This window comes from Salvelinus alpinus, chromosome 4 (assembly GCF_045679555.1).
Source record: "Salvelinus alpinus chromosome 4, SLU_Salpinus.1, whole genome shotgun sequence".
Classification (NCBI taxonomy): domain Eukaryota; kingdom Metazoa; phylum Chordata; class Actinopteri; order Salmoniformes; family Salmonidae; genus Salvelinus; species Salvelinus alpinus.
Window position 1 is genome coordinate 31,105,486 of NC_092089.1, and position 19,051 is coordinate 31,124,536.

Genomic DNA, 19,051 nt, shown 5'->3' on the forward strand with positions numbered 1-19,051 from the left:
TTGAGTCAGTATGTTGGCAGCGGCCGCTAAATGTTAGTGGTGGCTGTTTAACAGTCTGATGGCCTTGAGATAGAAGCTGTTTTTCAGTCTCTCGGTCCCTGCTTTGATGCACCTGTACTGACCTCGCCTTCTGGATGATAGCGGGGTGAACAGGCAGTGGCTTGGGTGGTTGTTGTCCTTGATGATCTTTATGGCCTTCCTGTGACATCGGGTGGTGTAGGTGTCCTGTAGGGCAGGTAGTTTGCCCCCGGTGGTGCGTTCTGCAGACCTCACTACCCTCTGGAGAGCCTTACGGTTGTGGGCGGAGCAGTTGCCGTACCAGGCGGTGATACAGCCCGACAGGATGCTCTCGATTGTGCATCTGTAGAAGTTTGTGAGTGCTTTTGGTGACAAGCCGAATTTCTTCAGCCTCCTGAGGTTGAAGAGGCGCTGCTGCGCCTTCTTCACAACGCTGTCTGTGTGGGTGGACCAATTCAATTTGTCCGTGATGTGTACACCGAGGAACTTAAAACTTTCCACCTTCTCCACTACTGACCCGTCGATGTGGATAGGGGGGTGCTCCCTCTGCTGTTTCCTGAAGTCCACAATCATCTCCTTTGTTTTGTTGACGTTGAGTGTGAGGTTATTTTCCTGACACCACACTCCGAGGGCCCTCACCTCCTCCCTGTAGGCCGTCTCGTCGTTGTTGGTAATCAAGCCTACCACTGTAGTGTCATCCGCAAACTTGATGATTGAGTTGGAGGCGTGCATGGCCACGCAGTCGTGGGTGAACAGGGAGTACAGGAGAGGGCTCAGAACGCACCCTTGTGGGGCCCCAGTGTTGAGGATCAGCGGGGTGGAGATGTTGTTACCTACCCTCACCACCTGGGGGCGGCCCGTCAGGAAGTCCAGGACCCAGTTGCACAGGGCGGGGTCGAGACCCAGGGTCTCGAGCTTGATGACGAGTTTGGAGGGTACTATGGTGTTAAATGCTGAGCTGTAATCGATGAACAGCATTCTCACATGGGTATTCCTCTTGTCCAGATGGGTTAGGGCAGTGTGCAGTGTGGTTGCGATTGCGTCGTCTGTGGACCTATTGGGTCGGTAAGCAAATTGGAGTGGGTCTAGGGTGTCCGGTAGGGTGGAGGTGATATGGTCCTTGACTAGTCTCTCAAAGCACTTCATGATGACGGAAGTGAGTGCTACGGGGCGGTAGTCGTTCAGCTCAGTTACCTTAGCTTTCTTGGGAACAGGAACAATGGTGGCCCTCTTGAAGCATGTGGGAACAGCAGACTGGGATAAGGATTGATTGAATATGTCCGTAAACACACCAGCCAGCTGGTCTGCGCATGCTCTGAGGACGCGGCTGGGAATGCCGTCTGGGCCTGCAGCCTTGCGAGGGTTAACACGTTTAAATGTTTTACTCACCTCGGCTGCAGTGAAGGAGAGCCCGCAGGTTTTGGTAGGGGGCCGTGTCAGTGGCACTGTATTGTCCTCAAAGCGGGCAAAAAAGTTGTTTAGCCTGTCTGGGAGCAAGACATCCTGGTCCGCGATGGGGCTGGTTTTCTTTTTGTAATCCGTGATTGACTGTAGACCCTGCCACATACCTCTTGTGTCTGAGCTGTTGAATTGCGACTCGATTTTGTCTCTGTACTGGGACTTAGCCTGTTTGATTGCCTTGCGGAGAGAATAGCTACACTGTTTGTATTCGGTCATGCTTCCGGTCACCTTGCCCTGGTTAAAAGCAGTGGTTCGTGTTTTCAGTTTCACGCGAATGCTGCCGTCAATCCACGGTTTCTGGTTTGGGAATGTTTTAATCGTTGCTGTGGGTACGACATCGTCAATGCACTTCCTAATGAACTCGCTCACCGAATCAGCATATTCGTCAATATTGTTGTTGGACGCAATGCGGAACATATTCCAATCCGCGTGATCGAAGCAGTCTTGAAGCGTGGATTCAGATTGGTCGGACCAGCGTTGAACAGACCTGAGCGCGGGAGCTTGTTGTTTTAGTTTCTGTTTGTAGGCTGGAATCAACAAAATGGAGTCGTGGTCAGCTTTTCCGAAAGGGGGGCGGGGGAGGGCCTTATATGCGTCGCGGAAATTAGTATAACAATGATCTAGGGTTTTCCCAGCCCTGGTAGCACAATCGATATGCTGATAGAATTTAGGGAGTTTTGTTTTTAGATTAGCCTTGTTAAAATCCCCAGCTACGATGAATGCAGCCTCAGGGTGTGTGGTTTCCAGTTTACAAAGAGTCAGATAAAGTTCGTTCAGGGCCATCGATGTGTCTGCTTGGGGGGGAATATATACGGCTGTGATTATGATTGTCTGGCAGAAGACACCACTATCTCACCCCCTACACACTGCTCCCGCTAGTCTGGCAGAAGACACCACTATCTCACCCCCTACACACTGCTCCCGCTAGTCTGGCAGAAGACACCACTATCTCACCCCCTACACACTGCTCCCGCTAGTCTGGCAGAAGACACCACTATCTCACCCCCTACACACTGCTCCCGCTAGTCTGGCAGAAGACACCACTATCTCACCCCCTACACACTGCTCCAGCTAGTCTGGCAGAAGACACCACTATCTCACCCCCTACACACTGCTCAGGCTAGTCTGGCAGAAGACACCACTATCTCACCCCCTACACACTGCTCCCGCTAGTCTGGCAGAAGACACCACTATCTCACCCCCTACACACTGCTCCCGCTAGTCTGGCAGAAGACACCACTATCTCACCCCCTACACACTGCTCCGGCTTGTCTGCCAGTAGTCTTTAACAGAGATAAATGAAGGTTTGGCTAAACCTCAGTAGATTCAAGTAGTACAGATAATACCATATTATCTGTCTCTGTGAGGCCCTGAGATTATGTTCAAAGCAGACAGACAGACAGACCGAAGGAGAGGGAGACACATATATATATTGTAGCGGTTTCAGGGGCTGTGTGGTGAATGGACGGTATGTGTCTGCAAGGTTTCTGTGTTTTCTGGCTGCCAGAACCACGGACAGCAATGTGAAGTATTCCCCAGAGGCAGGACCATGGACAGCAATGTGAAATATTCCCCAGGAGTAAGACCATGGACAGCAATGTGAAGTATTCCCCAGAGGCAGGACCATGGACAGCAATGTGAAATATTCCCCAGAGGCAGGACCATGGACAGCAATGTGAAGTATTCCCCAGAGGCAGGACCATGGACAGCAATGTGAAATATTCCCCAGAGGCAGGACCATGGACAGCAATCTGAAGTATTCCCCAGAGGCAGGACCACGGACAGCAATGTGAAGTATTCCCCAGAGGCAGGACCACGGACAGCAATGTGAAATATTCCCCAGGGGTAAGACCATGGACAGCAATGTGAAGTATTCCCCAGAGGCAGGACCACGGACAGCAATGTGAAGTATTCCCCAGAGGCAGGACCATGGACAGCAATGTGAAGTATTCCCCAGAGGCAGGACCATGGACAGCAATGTGAAGTATTCCCCCAGAGGCAGGACCATGGACAGCAATGTGAAGTATTCCCCAGAGGCAGGACCATGGACAGCAATGTGAAGTATTCCCCAGAGGCAGGACCATGGACAGCAATGTGAAGTATTCCCCAGAGGCAGGGCCATGGACAGCAATGTGAAGTATTCCCCAGAGGCAGGACCATGGACAGCAATGTGAAGTATTCCCCAGGGGTAGGACCATGGACAGCAATGTGAAGTATTCCCCAGAGGCAGGACCATGGACAGCAATGTGAAGTATTCCCCAGAGGCAGGACCATGGACAGCAATGTGAAGTATTCCCCAGGGGTAGGACCATGGACAGCAATGTGAAGCATTCCCCAGAGGCAGGACCATGGACAGCAATGTGAAGTATTCCCCAGAGGCAGGACCATGGACAGCAATGTGAAGTATTCCCCAGGGGTAGGACCATGGACAGCAATGTGAAGCATTCCCCAGAGGCAGGACCATGGACAGCAATGTGAAGTATTCCCCAGAGGTAGGACCACGGACAGCAATGTGAAGTATTCCCCAGAGGCAGGACCATGGACAGCAATGTGAAGTATTCCCCAGAGGCAGGACCATGGACAGCAATGTGAAGTATTCCCCAGAGGTAGGACCATGGACAGCAAAGTGAAGTATTCCCCAGAGGCAGGACCATGGACAGCAATGTGAAGTATTCCCCAGAGGCAGGACCATGGACAGCAATGTGAAGTATTCCCCAGGGGTAGGACCATGGACAGCAATGTGAAGCATTCCCCAGAGGCAGGACCATGGACAGCAATGTGAAGTATTCCCCAGGGGTAGGACCATGGACAGCAATGTGAAGTATTCCCCAGGGGTAGGACCATGGACAGCAATGTGAAGTATTCCCCAGAGGCAGGACCATGGACAGCAATGTGAAGTATTCCCCAGGGGTAGGACCATGGACAGCAATGTGAAGTATTCCCCAGGGGTAGGACCATGGACAGCAATGTGAAGTATTCCCCAGAGGCAGGAGCATAGACTGCTCAGGGGAAACTTCTAGACTGCAGCGGAACAGCCACACCTGTCTCCAGTTGTAATTAGAGCCAAACTGCGGACAGGTGAAACCAATCAGGGCCTCTACTTAACCGCGCCCTGGGTTTTCTTTCTTGGTTCTTTCCTTTGACCCCGGCAGGTGAACGAGTAGGAGGTTATTGGAGCGGCAGAGTGTACGGTGGAGAAGGAGGTTTACCGGAAGAAAGGAACTGATGATTTCAACAAGGATGGAACCCCAAAGACCAAATTTGGAGGATCTTCCACTGGTGACGAAGTATTTACTCTTTGTTTTGAGTTGTGTATATGAGGAACCCTTCCCTTGGACTGGTGGTGTGTGTTTGTGTGTGTAAACCCTGCCTTACAAAGATTTTGGCGCTGAAACCGCCACTATATATAAACTCAGTAAAAAAAGAAGCGATCCTTTTTCAGGACCTTGTCTTTCAAAGATAATTCGTAAAAATCCAAATAACTTCACATCTTCATTGTAAAGGGTTTAAACATTGTTTCCCATGCTTGTTCAATGAACCATAAACAATTCATGAACATGCACCTGTGGAACGGTCGTTAAGATACTAACAGCTTACAGACGGTAGGCAATTAAGGTCACAGTTATGAAAACGTAGGACACTAAAGAGGCCTTTCTACTGACTCTGAAAAAAAACCAGGGTCTCCGCTCAGCTGCATGACCGTGCCTTAGGCATGCTGCAAGGAGGTATGAGGACTGCAGATGTGGCCAGGGCAATAAATTGCAATGTCCGTGCTGTGAGATGCCCAAGACAGCGCTACAGGGAGACAGGACATCCTTGCAGTGGCAGACCACGTGTAACACCTGCACAGGATCGGTACATCCGAACATCACACCTGCGGGACAGGTACAGGATGGCAACAACTGCCCCAGTTACACCAGGAACGCACAATCCCTCCATCAGTGCTCAGACTGTCCGCAATAGGCTGAGAGAGGCTGGACTGAGGGCTTGTAGGCGTGTTGTAAGGCAGGTCCTCACCAGACATCACCGGCAACAACGTCGCCTATGGGCACAAACCCACTGTCACTGGACCAGACAGGACTTGCAAAAAGTGCTCTTCACTGACGAGTCGCGGTTTTGTCTCACCAGGGGTGATGGTCGGATTCGCATTTATCGCCGAAGGAATGAGCGTTACAGCCTGCAGTCTGGAGCGGGATCGAGGTGGAGGGTCAGTCATGGTCTGGGGCGATGTGTCACAGCGTCATCGGACTGAGCTTGTTGTCATTGCATGCAATCTCAACGTTGTGCGTTACAGGGAAGACATCCTCCTCCCTCATGTGGTACCCTTCCTGCAGGCTCATCCTGACATGACCCTCCAGCATGACAATGCCACCAGCCATACTGCTCGTTCTGTGCGTGATTTCCTGCAAGACAGGAATGTCAGTGTTCTGCCGTGGCCAGCGAAGAGCCCGGATCTCAATCCCATTGAGCATGTCTGGGACCTGTTGGATCAGAGGGTGAGGGCTAGGGCCATTCCCCACAGAAATGTCCGGGAACTTGTAGGTGTCTTGGTGGAAGAGTGGGGTAACATCTCACAGCAAGAACTGGCAAATCTGGTGCAGTCCATGAGGAGGAGATGGACTGCAGTACTTAATGCAGCTGGTGGCCACACCAGATACTGACTGTTACTTTTGATTTTGACCCCCCCTTTGTTCAGGGACACATTATTCAATTTCTGTTAGTCAAATGTCTGTGGAACTTGTTCAGTTTATGTCTCAGTTGTTGAATCTTGTTATGTTCATACAAATATTTACATATGTTAAGTTTGCTGAAAATAAACGCAGTTGACAGTGAGAGGACGTTTCTTTTTTTGCTGAGTTTATATGTGTGTGTGTGAAGAGACTAAAGAACAGACACCTTCCAGAGAACATCACATCACCAAACCTCATTAAGTCTCTACACATTAGGTTCCTTTGTCCAAGCTGGGTTGTGACAGCTGATACCAGCACATTTTTGTGCCCACAAACAAATTACAACATTTAAAGGTCAAGTCTGGAGAAGGGAAGAATGGGAGGGATTTTTTCAGGAGAAAGATTAAAATACTTGATGCTCATAAATGGGTGTCTGAATTGTTGCTGTGTGGTACAATACGTGCTGGGTACTTGCAGACCAGGCAGTCTGGCTGTTCTACACTAGAAAAAAAGTTACCAAAAGGTTAATTGGCTGTCCCCATAGGAGAACCCTTTTTGTTTCCAGGTAGAACTCATTTGGGATCCATGTAGAACCACAGAGAGGGTTCTACATGGACCCCTAATGGGTTCTTCAAAGGGTTTTCCAATGGTAACAGCCGAAGAACCCTTTTAGGTTCTAGATAGCACCTTGTTTTCTAAGTGCATTTGCCCCATGGCTGGGTGTGGTTAGCTGAAAGGGAACCAGATGCATAGTGAGAGAAAGTAGTTAAATCTGTATTCATCCTGTTACACCCACATAAACCAATCTGTATTCATCCTGTTACACCCACATAAACCAATCTGGATTCATCCTGTTACACCCACATAAACCAATCTGTATTCATCCTGTTACACCCACATAAACCAATCTGTATTCATCCTGTTACACCCACATAAACCAATCTGTATTCATCCTGTTACACCCACATAAACCAATCTGGATTCATCCTGTTACACCCACATAAACCAATCTGGATTCATCCTGTTACACCCACATAAACCAATCTGGATGAATACGTTTCCAGGTCTGTTTTTCTGAACAGAGTTCCAGTCAATTTATTTCAGGAGATGAATGTCATAGAAATTCCAATTCTGAATTGTGAGATTCTCATTGACATCCTCATCAGTGTTCTATTCATGAGCAGACTGGAGTTGGAATGGAATTTCTGCTCTACTGGACTCCAACCAAGCAGTCATCTCTGTTAATTCAAGTCACTTCCTTCCTGTGTCTCAGTTAACTGTTTTCCTGTTAGTTGTAATTTACATTTTGTCAAGTTCTAAGGTTCCGGTGTATGGGTAGACACACATGCAGAGACATGCTCAGCCACACCTTGAAGTATCTGCAGGTTATTAAAGAAATAGCAGAACATTTCTGACATGCAAATTAGTCTTATCTCATCTTCCTAATCTTAGCTGATGCAGTAAATACCAACTTCTCTCTCTTAAACAAAACTAAAGCATCTGGGACATATCTACTTTTCCCTCTCTCTTTCCCCTCTTTCTCCTTCCCCCTCTTTCCCCTCTTTCTCCTTCCCCCCTCTCTCTCTTTCCCCTCTTTCTCCTTCCCCCCTGCCTCACTGTATTCTCACAATTATTATTTGAGCTTTATTGGCCTGAAATATATGCATATCTAATATATGTTCCAGACAAAGGAACTTTGTCTCTCTCCCTCTAACGTCTCTCTTAATACGTTTTTCTCCAGCTCTCTCCCCCTCTCTTTCTGTTCCTCATTATGTCTTGGCTACTCGTATTATCTTAATGAGGTGAAGGGTGTGAGAGCTTATCACCAGACTCAACAAAGATAGACTTTATACGCGCGCACACACACCCCTCCGGAGACCAAGGTCATCGTCAGGACAAAACACACATTAGGGCTTTGCCACTAAGCTCTCTGTCTTTCGTTCCCTCTATTGTTCCCTCCTCATCGGTCTGTCGCTCTCCCTTCTCTATTCATAGATCCAATCTACAGGTACCTAATTGAAAGATTAGATGCCTGAATTATGCATAATGAATACACTACATGCATAATTTAGAATATTATGCATCATTTATGCATATTCAATTGGGATAACAGAATGAATAATGCAGTCATTTACATATTATGATGGAATGTGTGAATAGTAATAAGTGCAAAGGGAGGATATCCAATTCTCTAAACCTCTCCTCTGTACTTCCCTCATCCCTTCATCTCCCTCCCTCCATCAAGAGGGATAGCTGAGACTGATCTCCATTGAGTTGTAGAGTATGAGAAAGAAAAAAAAGAGAATGTGTTTGTGTGTGTGCATTCGATTGAGGCTGGCAGAACCAAAGTGGGCCAGGAGATCAAGTAATCCATTGTTTCTGAGGCCTGTCTGGAGATTACTACTCTGCCAATTGTGCACGGCCCTATGGGACTCCCAATCACGGCCGGTTGTGATACAGCCTGGAATCGAACCAGGGTCTGTGGTGACACCTCTAGCACTGAGATGCAGTGCCCTAGACTGCTGCACCACTCTGAGTTTTCAACATGTTTCCCCATCTAATTCCCTGAAGTGATTTCAACATGATGAAATGTTCACAGACATCCAACGCCTGAAGTTAAAGACATTTCATTTTAAGGATCCCCTCACCTCATTCTAAGGACTGTCAATGTGACTGTTTTCTCTATAAAGATTTGTGATTCTAAAACACTGTCAGTAAGTAGCCAGCAGGGGGTGTTGTGGTGGGTTCACTCACAAGACCACACACACAGGGCCAGGCCAGCAGGCCTCCATCTAAAACACTGTCAGTAAGTAGCCAGCAAGGGGTGTTGTGGTGGGTTCACTCACAAGACCACACACACAGGGCCAGGCCAGCGAGCCTCCATCTAAAACACTGTCAGTAAGTAGCCAGCAGGGGGTGTTGTGGTGGGTTCACTCACAAGACCACACACACAGGGCCAGGCCAGCAGTCCTCCATCTAAAACACTGTCAATAAGTAGCCAGCAGGGGGTGTTGTGGTGGGTTCACTCACAAGACCACACACACAGGGCCAGGCCAGCAGGCCTCCATCTAAAACACTGTCAGTAAGTAGACAGCAGGGGGTGTTGTGGTGGGTTCACTCACAAGACCACACACACAGGGCCAGGCCAGCAGGCCTCCATCTAAAACACTGTCAGTAAGTAGCCAGCAGGGGGTGTTGTGGTGGGTTCACTCACAAGACCACACACACAGGGCCAGGCCAGCGGGCCTCCATCTAAAACCCTGTCAGTAAGTAGCCAGCAGGGGGTGTTGTGGTGGGTTCACTCACAAGACCACACACACAGGGCCAGGCCAGCGAGCCTCCATCTAAAACACTGTCAGTAAGTAGCCAGCAGGGGGTGTTGTGGTGGGTTCACTCACAAGACCACACACACAGGGCCAGGCCAGCGGGCCTCCATCTAAAACCCTGTCAGTAAGTAGCCAGCAGGGGGTGTTGTGGTGGGTTCACTCACAAGACCACACACACAGGGCCAGGCCAGCAGGCCTCCATCTAAAACACTGTCAGTAAGTAGACAGCAGGGGGTGTTGTGGTGGGTTCACTCACAAGACCACACACACAGGGCCAGGCCAGCAGGCCTCCATCTAAAACCCTGTCTATATCAAATCAAATCAAATCAAATGTATTTGTCACATGCGCCGAATTCAACAAGTGTAGACCTTACTGTGAAATGCTTACTTACAAGCTCTTAACCAACAATGCAGTTCAAGAAATATAGTTAAGAAAATACTTACTAAATAAACTAAAGTAAAAAATAAAAAGTAACACAATAAAATAACAATAACGAGGCAATATACAGGGGGTACCGAGTCAGTGTGCAGGGGTACAGGTTAGTCGAGTGCTAACATGCCTGCTTTGTCCTGAACTTGTCCACATTCTTATTATGCCCACATTTTAGACACATTTTTAGACACAGTTGAAAGACCAGGTCAAGATCAGGACAAAGGACGCATGTTAGCGGCAGGTATAAACAGGGCTTATGCGTGATTGATTTTTATGGGCAAGCACAGTGACAACTTACATCACAGATATTTCACACAGAGAACACACAGTGTGTGCGTGTGGTATGTGTGTTGTGCATGTGTGTGTGTGTGTTGTGAGTGTGTGTAACACATCATGTCTCATTATATCCTCTATCAGATTGGTTCAACTAACCTACTGCAGTGGGCTAAATCTGGGTCACACAGAGTGTTTCTTGATAGTCAAACAAATCTACTTTGAAACTAAAATACACACCTCACACACATGGTCATGGGCTTAAAAAAAGAAGACCCTGTACTATGTCAGATATAGAGTTAAAATGTATTCCATTTTGAGTTTGCATCCCAATATTACACTTTATATACATCACAGAAGACTGAAATATAACAAAACTGTTTGACATAGAAACATCAGATTTTCAGCGGCTTTTTTGAAATAATGTTTATTACTTATAAAAGTATGAAAAATACTTTCATTCCACTTGTGAAGCCACTAGGTCATTTGACTGCAGGAAAGGGCTACAAAACTACAGTAAAAAGAAGCTAGACAGGACACAGCACATTCTAAGAAAGTATCTCCCTCCCTCTCCCTTTCTCTCCCCTCCCTCCCTCCCTCACCCTCCCTCTCTCTCTCTCTCCCTCCCTCTCCCTTACGCCCCCCTCCTTCTCTCCCCTCTCTGTCTTTCCCCCTCCCTCTCTACCCTCCATCTCCCCTCCTTCTCTCCCCTCTCTGTCTTTCCCCCTCCCTCTCTCCTCCTTCTCTCCCCTCTCTGTCTTTCCCCCTCCCTCTCTACCCTCCCTCTCTCCTCCTTCTCTCCCCTCTCTGTCTTTCCCCCTCCCTCTCTACCCTCCCTCTCCCTGTCTTTCCCCCTCCCTCTCTACCTTCCCTCTCTCCTCCTTCTCTCCCCTCTCTGTCTTTCCCCCTCCATCCCTCTCTCCCCCTTCCTCTGTTTCCCTTCCTTCAATTCTCCCTCTATTCACAAATCCTCTCTTTCTCTCTCTATTCTAAGGAGCTTCTACTAACTTAGTAACGAGGACGTTCCTGAAGGATGTTCCCCAGCTTCATCATCAGCTCACCACCAGCCAGCCTACACATCCCGTCTCTTCTCTCCCTGTCTTTCCTCTCAGGGTACATCCCATTAGCTTCCCCTTCTTAGCCTCTCCTTCACTGGTCTGAAAGACTTGATAAACTGTGGAACCTCGTCAAATCTCTTCAGTGGTTATGAGGGAAAGGAAAGGACTCAAGGAGATGAGGCTATAGAGGTCAAATGAAGACACAGCCTTTATTCATTGATATGGATGGAATGGAGTAGCCTACATGAGATTTGATAGGGGTGACATGCTCTCCCTCTATGCTGCCCTGTCTTTCACACCTCTTTCTCCCCCCCTCTCTCTTTCCATCCCTCCCTCCCTCCCTCTTCTCTCTTCCTCTATTCATAGTGTTGTGGTTACTGAAGTGACGTGGCTGTAAGGGTGTTTCACCCACACTCTGTCTGACCTGTTCCCTCCACTGTCTTGTATATCCTCAACACATCTCTCTCTCCCTCTGACCATCCCTTTATACATCCATCCATCCCCTCTATTCTCCATCTCCTGATCACTCCTCTCTTTTCTTCTTCTCTCTTCCTTTCTTCCCTCTCTTTCTTAGCTGAAGGAGGATGGACATATTCTCCCTCTGGGTCATGGCCCCACTGTGTCTTTCACCTCGTCTCTCTCCCACCCAAAGACACCCAGACTCCTTCTCCCCTCCCTCACTCTGCCTCTCCACCCCACCCTCTCCCTCCCCCCTGGCAAGGCTGTATGGTCTGTGTGGACCTGAAGTGGCTGTCAGAGTGCATGATATTTTCCATTCCCTAGGGCTGTAAGGGTGTATGGTGCGTACCTGAAGTCACTGTAGGGGTGTATGGTGCGTACCTGAAGTCGCTGTCGGGGTGTATGGTGCGTACCTGAAGTCGCTGTAGGGGTGTATGGTGCGTACCTGAAGTCGCTGTAGGGGTGTATGGTGCGTACCTGAAGTCGCTGTAGGGGTGTATGGTGCGTACCTGAAGTCGCTGTAGGGGTGTATGGTGCGTACCTGAAGTCGCTGTAGGGGTGTATGGTGCGTACCTGAAGTCGCTGTAGGGGTGTATGGTGCGTACCTGAAGTCGCTGTAGGGGTGTATGGTGCGTACCTGAAGTCGCTGTAGGGGTGTATGGTGCGTACCTGAAGTCGCTGTAGGGGTGTATGGTGCGTACCTGAAGTCGCTGTAGGGGTGTATGGTTCGTACCTGAAGTCGCTGTAGGGGTCTATGGTGCGTACCTGAAGTCGCTGTAGGGGTGTATGGTGCGTACCTGAAGTCGCTGTAGGGGTGTATGATCCACTCCCCTGCTGATTTGAGTCTCTCCTGCTCCATGGCCACGGCCTTGTGGGACCCAAACATGCGCAGGCTGAACTTGTTGACCCCCGGCTGCAGCATGGCTCCAAACTGTCTCTGGATGAAGGTGGACTGGTTGGAGTAGCTGTAGTCCTCCCCGTCCAGACCCATCCCAAACCCCCCCATGCCCCCCGTCCCAGACAGACTCCCCATTTCCGGCGTGCCCGCCACGGTGTTACAAGCCGTGGTAGTCGTGGTTTCCGGGCCCACCGCTACGACGACCACTCCGGTGCCGGTGGAGGAGGAAGTGGAGGCAAGGGCAGCGCGTGATGAGGAAAAGCCAACAGAACGCTGCTGGGTGGAAGAGAAGGGGGCTGGAGGAGGGGGCAGGGTGGCAGGGGTGGTCGGGGTGCCAGCTGAATGGAAGGGGAGGCCGTCTCGGGTGGCACTCAAGATGGAGAGGCGCCGTCGCCCCCCTCCGGAACCGGACCCCTCGACCCCTGACCTGTCACCCTCCAGAGATGCCTGGGAGAGGCGATACCCTGGGGAGGGCAGGCTGCCCTTACTGCGCCTCTTAGAGTCTCCTCCACTACGACCCGGCCGACCCTCACTCCCGCCAGGGGGCCCAACACCTCCCGCCACCCCATCCATCCCCTAACCAGGGAGAAGGGGGGCAAAGGGAGATCAATATAACCTGTCACTCTCACTCTGGAAACAGATTGTCAAAACGGGACAATATGTCCTGTCAATGTTCAACTAGGAGCCTAATAAAAGGCTACTACCTAAGACTGTCTAGGGAAAGAGAAAGGTGGTGATTAAATAGTTGACCACAACTTTTTATAATCTCCAATGGCTTGTAGTGATCTGTCTCCTCTCCACTGTTCTGTGCATCCTAACCCCACCTCTGGGAGTTTGCCCCACCTCTGGGAGTTTGCCCCACCTCTGGGAGTTTGCCCCACCTCTGGGAGTTTGCCCCACCTCTGGGAGTTTGCCCCACCTCTATGAGTTTGCCCCACCTCTATGAGTTTGCCCCACCTCTATGAGTTTGCCCCACCTCTGGGAGTTTGCCCCACCTCTGGGAGTTTGCCCCACCTCTGGGAGTTTGCCCCACCTCTATGAGTTTGCCCCACCTCTGGGAGTTTGCCACAAATAGATTTGTCACTCCAAAAATATGATGGCAGTGCTTTCTCTTATCTCCTCCTTTCCCCAGCTCGCTTTTCTTCATCGAGATCTCTCCATCCTCCCTTCTTCTCCTGGCCTGAGGCCCACCTTCTCCTTTCTATTGCCGCCCTCAGCATTTCGACAACAGGCATATTGGCACGTAATTCCTGGTCTCTCTCTCAGGGATAATGACGCAGGTCGCTCTTTGACCCTCCCTCTCTGGTTGTCAAGGATATGTCTCCCTCTTGCTCTCATCGAGACATGGTAGTATTCTGTAAGAGTTCATCTTGACAGTGGATGAGAGGTGGTAGTTTTGGGCGGTTGGCTATGAATGATATGAATGATAAGTACACGTGAGCCTCATAAGCACGGATCGGTTTGTTTTAACGGACACAAACGGGCACGAGACACACACAGACAGACACTTGCACACAGTCTGACTCACCCGCGCACTGATTTATACTGAAACACGCTTTCAAACACAGACAAAGATACACACACAAAGACACGAAAATAAGCAAGAGTACATATGCAAGTGGTCGTACCCCCAATGTAGTCCACACTCGCCTAACACCCGATAATATTCCCTTTGTCCGGGCACGTAAAACAAGACAAGCTGTTAGCGTCAGCAGTAGGGTTATTTTCGGAATTCAGTTCGGAAAACACACAAACAGAACAGACAACCTGGGCAAGTGCAGAATATGTGACGTCTCCAAACCCGCGCGGATAAATGTTCTGCTATTTCAGACGCGTTTCCCCTCCTCTTCCACTTCTCCAGTCACTCCCAATGACATCCTTGGACCGTTACAGCGACATCTTTGGAGCCCATCCTATTCGTTTACGATGAACAAAACCTTCGTTTCATTTACATGTTTTTAACGAATCTTGATGAATAAAACCATGCAAGGAAATTAAGTGCACTTGAATGAATTATATCCATGAAGTCCTGTTCCAACCGGAATAACTTGTTGAGCTTGAGAAGGTATAGCCAAATATTTAAATAGGCAATTCTATGGTCAATCATAACTCAAAAGGAACGCGACACCAGTCTTAATAGTCTGATTCCGATTGCAGGCTGACTTCCAAAACGCCCGGCACCTCTCAGGCACGCACGCACGCAACTGAAATATTAAATAAATAAATACACACAAAGGTCTGAATCTAATCGGCGTGTTACCATGGCAGCCGCATCCCCATCACCCTTCCTTCACCAGGCTGCACGCCCAGCCGGCGCAAGAGGCACACAACACAGGTATGGGTGCCGCGTCATCCACCCCAATACAACCGGGGAATTGCGCGAGGGAGGGAAATAAAGAGAAAGAGAGAGAGGTGCGTTGAAGCACAAATCCAACCCAAAATATATTAGTCCACTGTTGATAAATTCCCAAAGTGTTTTGCATGTCAGAAATCACATTTTCAAGATATAGGACTTTCGAAAATCAAATTGTCACTTGCACCATCCTCATGATGATGCAAAATGCCTCATATGATGCTTAACGACCATTTCTGAGTGGATTTTCCCTTAAGGAGCAACAGAGCGAGTGGAAGAAAAGGGACATGGGAGAGGAGATAAGAAACAGAAGAGAGACAGTTAATTTGTTTATGGGCAGTCGCTGTGCACACGGATCTGGGTCATCTCAGTCCGTACAATATAGGACACAGCTGATACACCATAGAAAACTCAGCATCTAATGGCATCGGTCAAACCGAATATCTCCACCAGCCACAGCGACAGAGATAAGCCTTATCTATTTCCACACCGCATATGACTGACAACTGCCGTAATAACTGGCAACTGAAATGGCTTAATTGCAGTTCATTATTTGTTTCTCTATCAATATAAAAACATGATTTGATGGATGGGGACCATGCACACCGAACATAAATGCGTCACAGAGAGAGAGAGAGAGAGAGACAGCGAGAGAGAGAGACAGCGAGAGAGAGAGACAGAGAGAGAGAGATAGAGAGACGGAGAGAGAGAGAGACAGACAGAGAGAGAGAGAGCCTGAGAGAGACAGAGACATAGAGAGACAGAGAGAGAGAGAGCCTGAGAGAGACAGAGACATAGAGAGACAGAGACATAGAGAGACAGAGAGACAGAGACATAGAGAGACAGAGAGAGAGAGACAGAGAGCTGTGGGTTGGCAGCGCACTACATTGCTGCCTGCCATAAGATGAGGGACAGTGTCTGACAAACCAATCAACCTGCACATGTCCTCTACTGTATGTTTATTGTTATTGTTGAATGCATGGTTATTTTGACACTTGGTTATTGTTGTTACTGTTGTCCCATTGACAATTTTGATTCTCATTTTTATATTGTAAATATCCAAAATAAGGTTTGGCAATATGTACATTGTTACGTCATACCAATAAAGCAAATTGAATTGAATAAAGCAAATTGAATTGAATTGAGAGAGACAGAGAGAGAGACAGAGCGACAGAGACAGAGACAGAGACAGAGACAGAGACAGAGACAGAGAGAGAGACAGAGAGAGAGAGAAAGTGTGTAGTGATGTCTGATAGATATCTCCATAATTGATTGGTTATGTGTGTCATATGACTAACCTAGCAATGAGGACTAGCAGATAGTAGCTGTGTGGACTGCATGTTAATTGTCTGATTTAAGAGTTAGTAAACATAACTAACCGGATAATTCACTGCCTGGTCTCCATCACGACATGGTGTCAGAATTAAAGAACTCACACGCCGATATTAGTGAGGAAAATGTCCAAATTCAACCCACCAGAGCCGTTTGATATGTTGCAGCCTCAGCATGGCCTATCTGGAGAGGGGTTCCAGTTGAGTGGCGTTGGAACTGGAAAGGAGACCGGTGTGGTGCAGGTGAATTCACAACTTTATGCAAAGGGAAAGATGCAGATATTGTCTACAATGCATTATCCTTTGATGACTTTAATGATTAATTCGACTATGATGTGGTGATTGAAAAACGGAATGAACATTTTGTGCCACAGCGCATTCAGAAATGGGGAGAGACAGTGGAATCTTTTGTGAGGAATCTGAATGAGCTAGCTGAATACTGCGAGTTTGGAACTACAAAAGGACGAACAAATAAGGGACAGGATTGTGATTGGTATTATGTACAGTGATGTTTCACAGAAGCTACAGCTGGAGCCAGACTTGACACTGGAGAGGACAACACAAATCCTGCGCCAGTCAGAGCAGATCAGTGTCCACTTCGCGAGAAAGGTGATGTCATGCAGGTTCTGTCATGCAGGTTCTGTACAGAGAACAAACAAACTCAAAAGAGAGAACCACTTGTCATGACACCTTTACCTAAGGGTCCGTGGCTGAAGATCGCAGCCGACCTGTGTGTGCTAGAGGGCAAGAAATACCTCATAGTGGTGACTACTATTCTAGGGACATTACAAATACCACATAGTGGTGGACTACTATTCTAGGGTCATAGAAATACCACATAGTGGTGACTACTATTCCAGGGACACAGATATACCACATAGTGGTGAACTACTATTCTAGGGACATAGAAATACCACATAGTGGTGACTACTATTCTAGGGACATAGAAATACCACATAGTGGTGAACTACTATTCTAGGGACATAGAAATACCACAGTGGTGGACTACTATTATTGGGACATAGAAATACCACATGGTGGTAGACTACTATTCTAGAGACATTAGAAATACCACATGGTGGTGGACTACTATTCTAAGGACATAGAAATACCACATAGCGGTGACTACTATTCTAGAGACATTAGAAATACCACATGGTGGTGGACTACTATTCTAAGGACATAGAAATACCACATAGCGGTGACTACTATTCCAGGGACATAGATATACCACATAGTGGTGGACTACTATTCCAGGGACATAGAAATACCACATAGTGGTGACTACTATTCCAGGGACACAGATATACCACATAGTGGTGACTACTATTCTAGGGACATTAGAAATACCACATAGTGGTGGACTACTATTCTAGGGACATTAGAAATACCACATAGTGGTGGACTACTATTCTAGGGACATAGAAATACCACATAGTGGTGGACGACTGTTCTAGGGACATTAGAAATACCACATAGTGGTGGACTACTATTCTAGGGACATTAGAAATACCACATAGTGGTGGACTACTATTCTAGGGACATTAGAAATACCACATAGTGGTGGACTACTATTCTAGGGACATAGAAATACCACATAGTGGTGGACTACTATTTTAGGGACATAGAAATACCACATAGTGGTGAACTACTATTCTAGGGACATTAGAAATACCACATAGTGGTGGACTACTATTCTAGGGACATAGAAATACCACATAGTGGTGGACTACTATTTTAGGGACATAGAAATACCACATAGTGGTGAACTACTATTCTAGGGACATAGAAATACCACATAGTGGTGGACTACTATTCTAGGGACATAGAAATACCACATAGTGGTGGACTACTATTCTAGGGACATAGAAATACCACATAGTGGTGACTACTATTCTAGGGACATAGAAATACCACATAGTGGTGGACTACTATTCTAGGGACATATAAATACCACATAGTGGTGGACTACTATTCTAGGGACATTAGAAATACCACATAGTGGTGGACTACTATTCTAGGGACATAGAAATACCACATAGTGGTGGACTACTATTCTAGGGACATAGAAATACCACATAGTGGTGGACTACTATTCCAGGGACATAGAAATAGCTCACCTGCCCACTACCACTAGTCAGCAGGTCATCACCCGCCTCAAAGGTATGTTTGTAAGATGGGGGATACCTACCGAGCTCGTTAGCGACAACGCTACTCAGTTTGTCTGCACTGTGTTCAAGGAGTTCATAAAGAAGTACGTATGTTTTGCAGACAAATGGAGCTGCGGAGAGAGCTGTACAGACAGCTAATCAAATTCTTAAACAACCAGACCCACACATGGCTCTGATGTTCTACCGAGCCACAGCCATCAGCCAACAGGAGCAAGCCCAGCATAACTCATGACAGAACGTCAGATACGGACGACGGTCCCCGTGCTGGATGGGAAACTCCAACCAAAACGCTTCAGCCATAACACTGTTAAACAGAAGGACCAGAAAGCCAAACAAGCTTACCAGTTCTTCTATAACAGGAGGCATACAGTAGGCCCCCTACTGGAATTACACCCTGGACAGAGTGTCAGAGTCAAGCTGGACGGAGAGAAAGGATGGAAAACACCAGCAGTTGTCATCAGCAAATTTCCAGAGCCGAGATCCTACGTTGTGGAAACTGAACACGGCACCATCGCTCAGAGAAACAGGCCACACCTTCAGGCTTTTTCAGAGTCACTACTCCAGAGAGAACAACAACAGAGTCACCTACTCCAGAGAGAA

The 19,051-nt window shown here is 48.0% G+C and overlaps 1 protein-coding gene across 1 annotated transcript in view; it reads right to left on the reverse strand.

Annotated features, from left to right (window-relative positions):
- LOC139573279 (potassium/sodium hyperpolarization-activated cyclic nucleotide-gated channel 1-like) overlaps nt 1-15,543 on the reverse strand; it is a 41,363-nt gene extending 25,820 nt beyond the window's left edge. Inside the window, exon 1 of the mRNA XM_071396555.1 lies at nt 12,496-15,543. Coding sequence (XP_071252656.1) covers nt 12,496-13,169 — 674 coding nt within the window. The 5' untranslated portion in view covers nt 13,170-15,543. The remainder of the gene's footprint in view (nt 1-12,495) is intronic.
- Nucleotides 15,544-19,051: the final 3,508 nt, after the last annotated feature.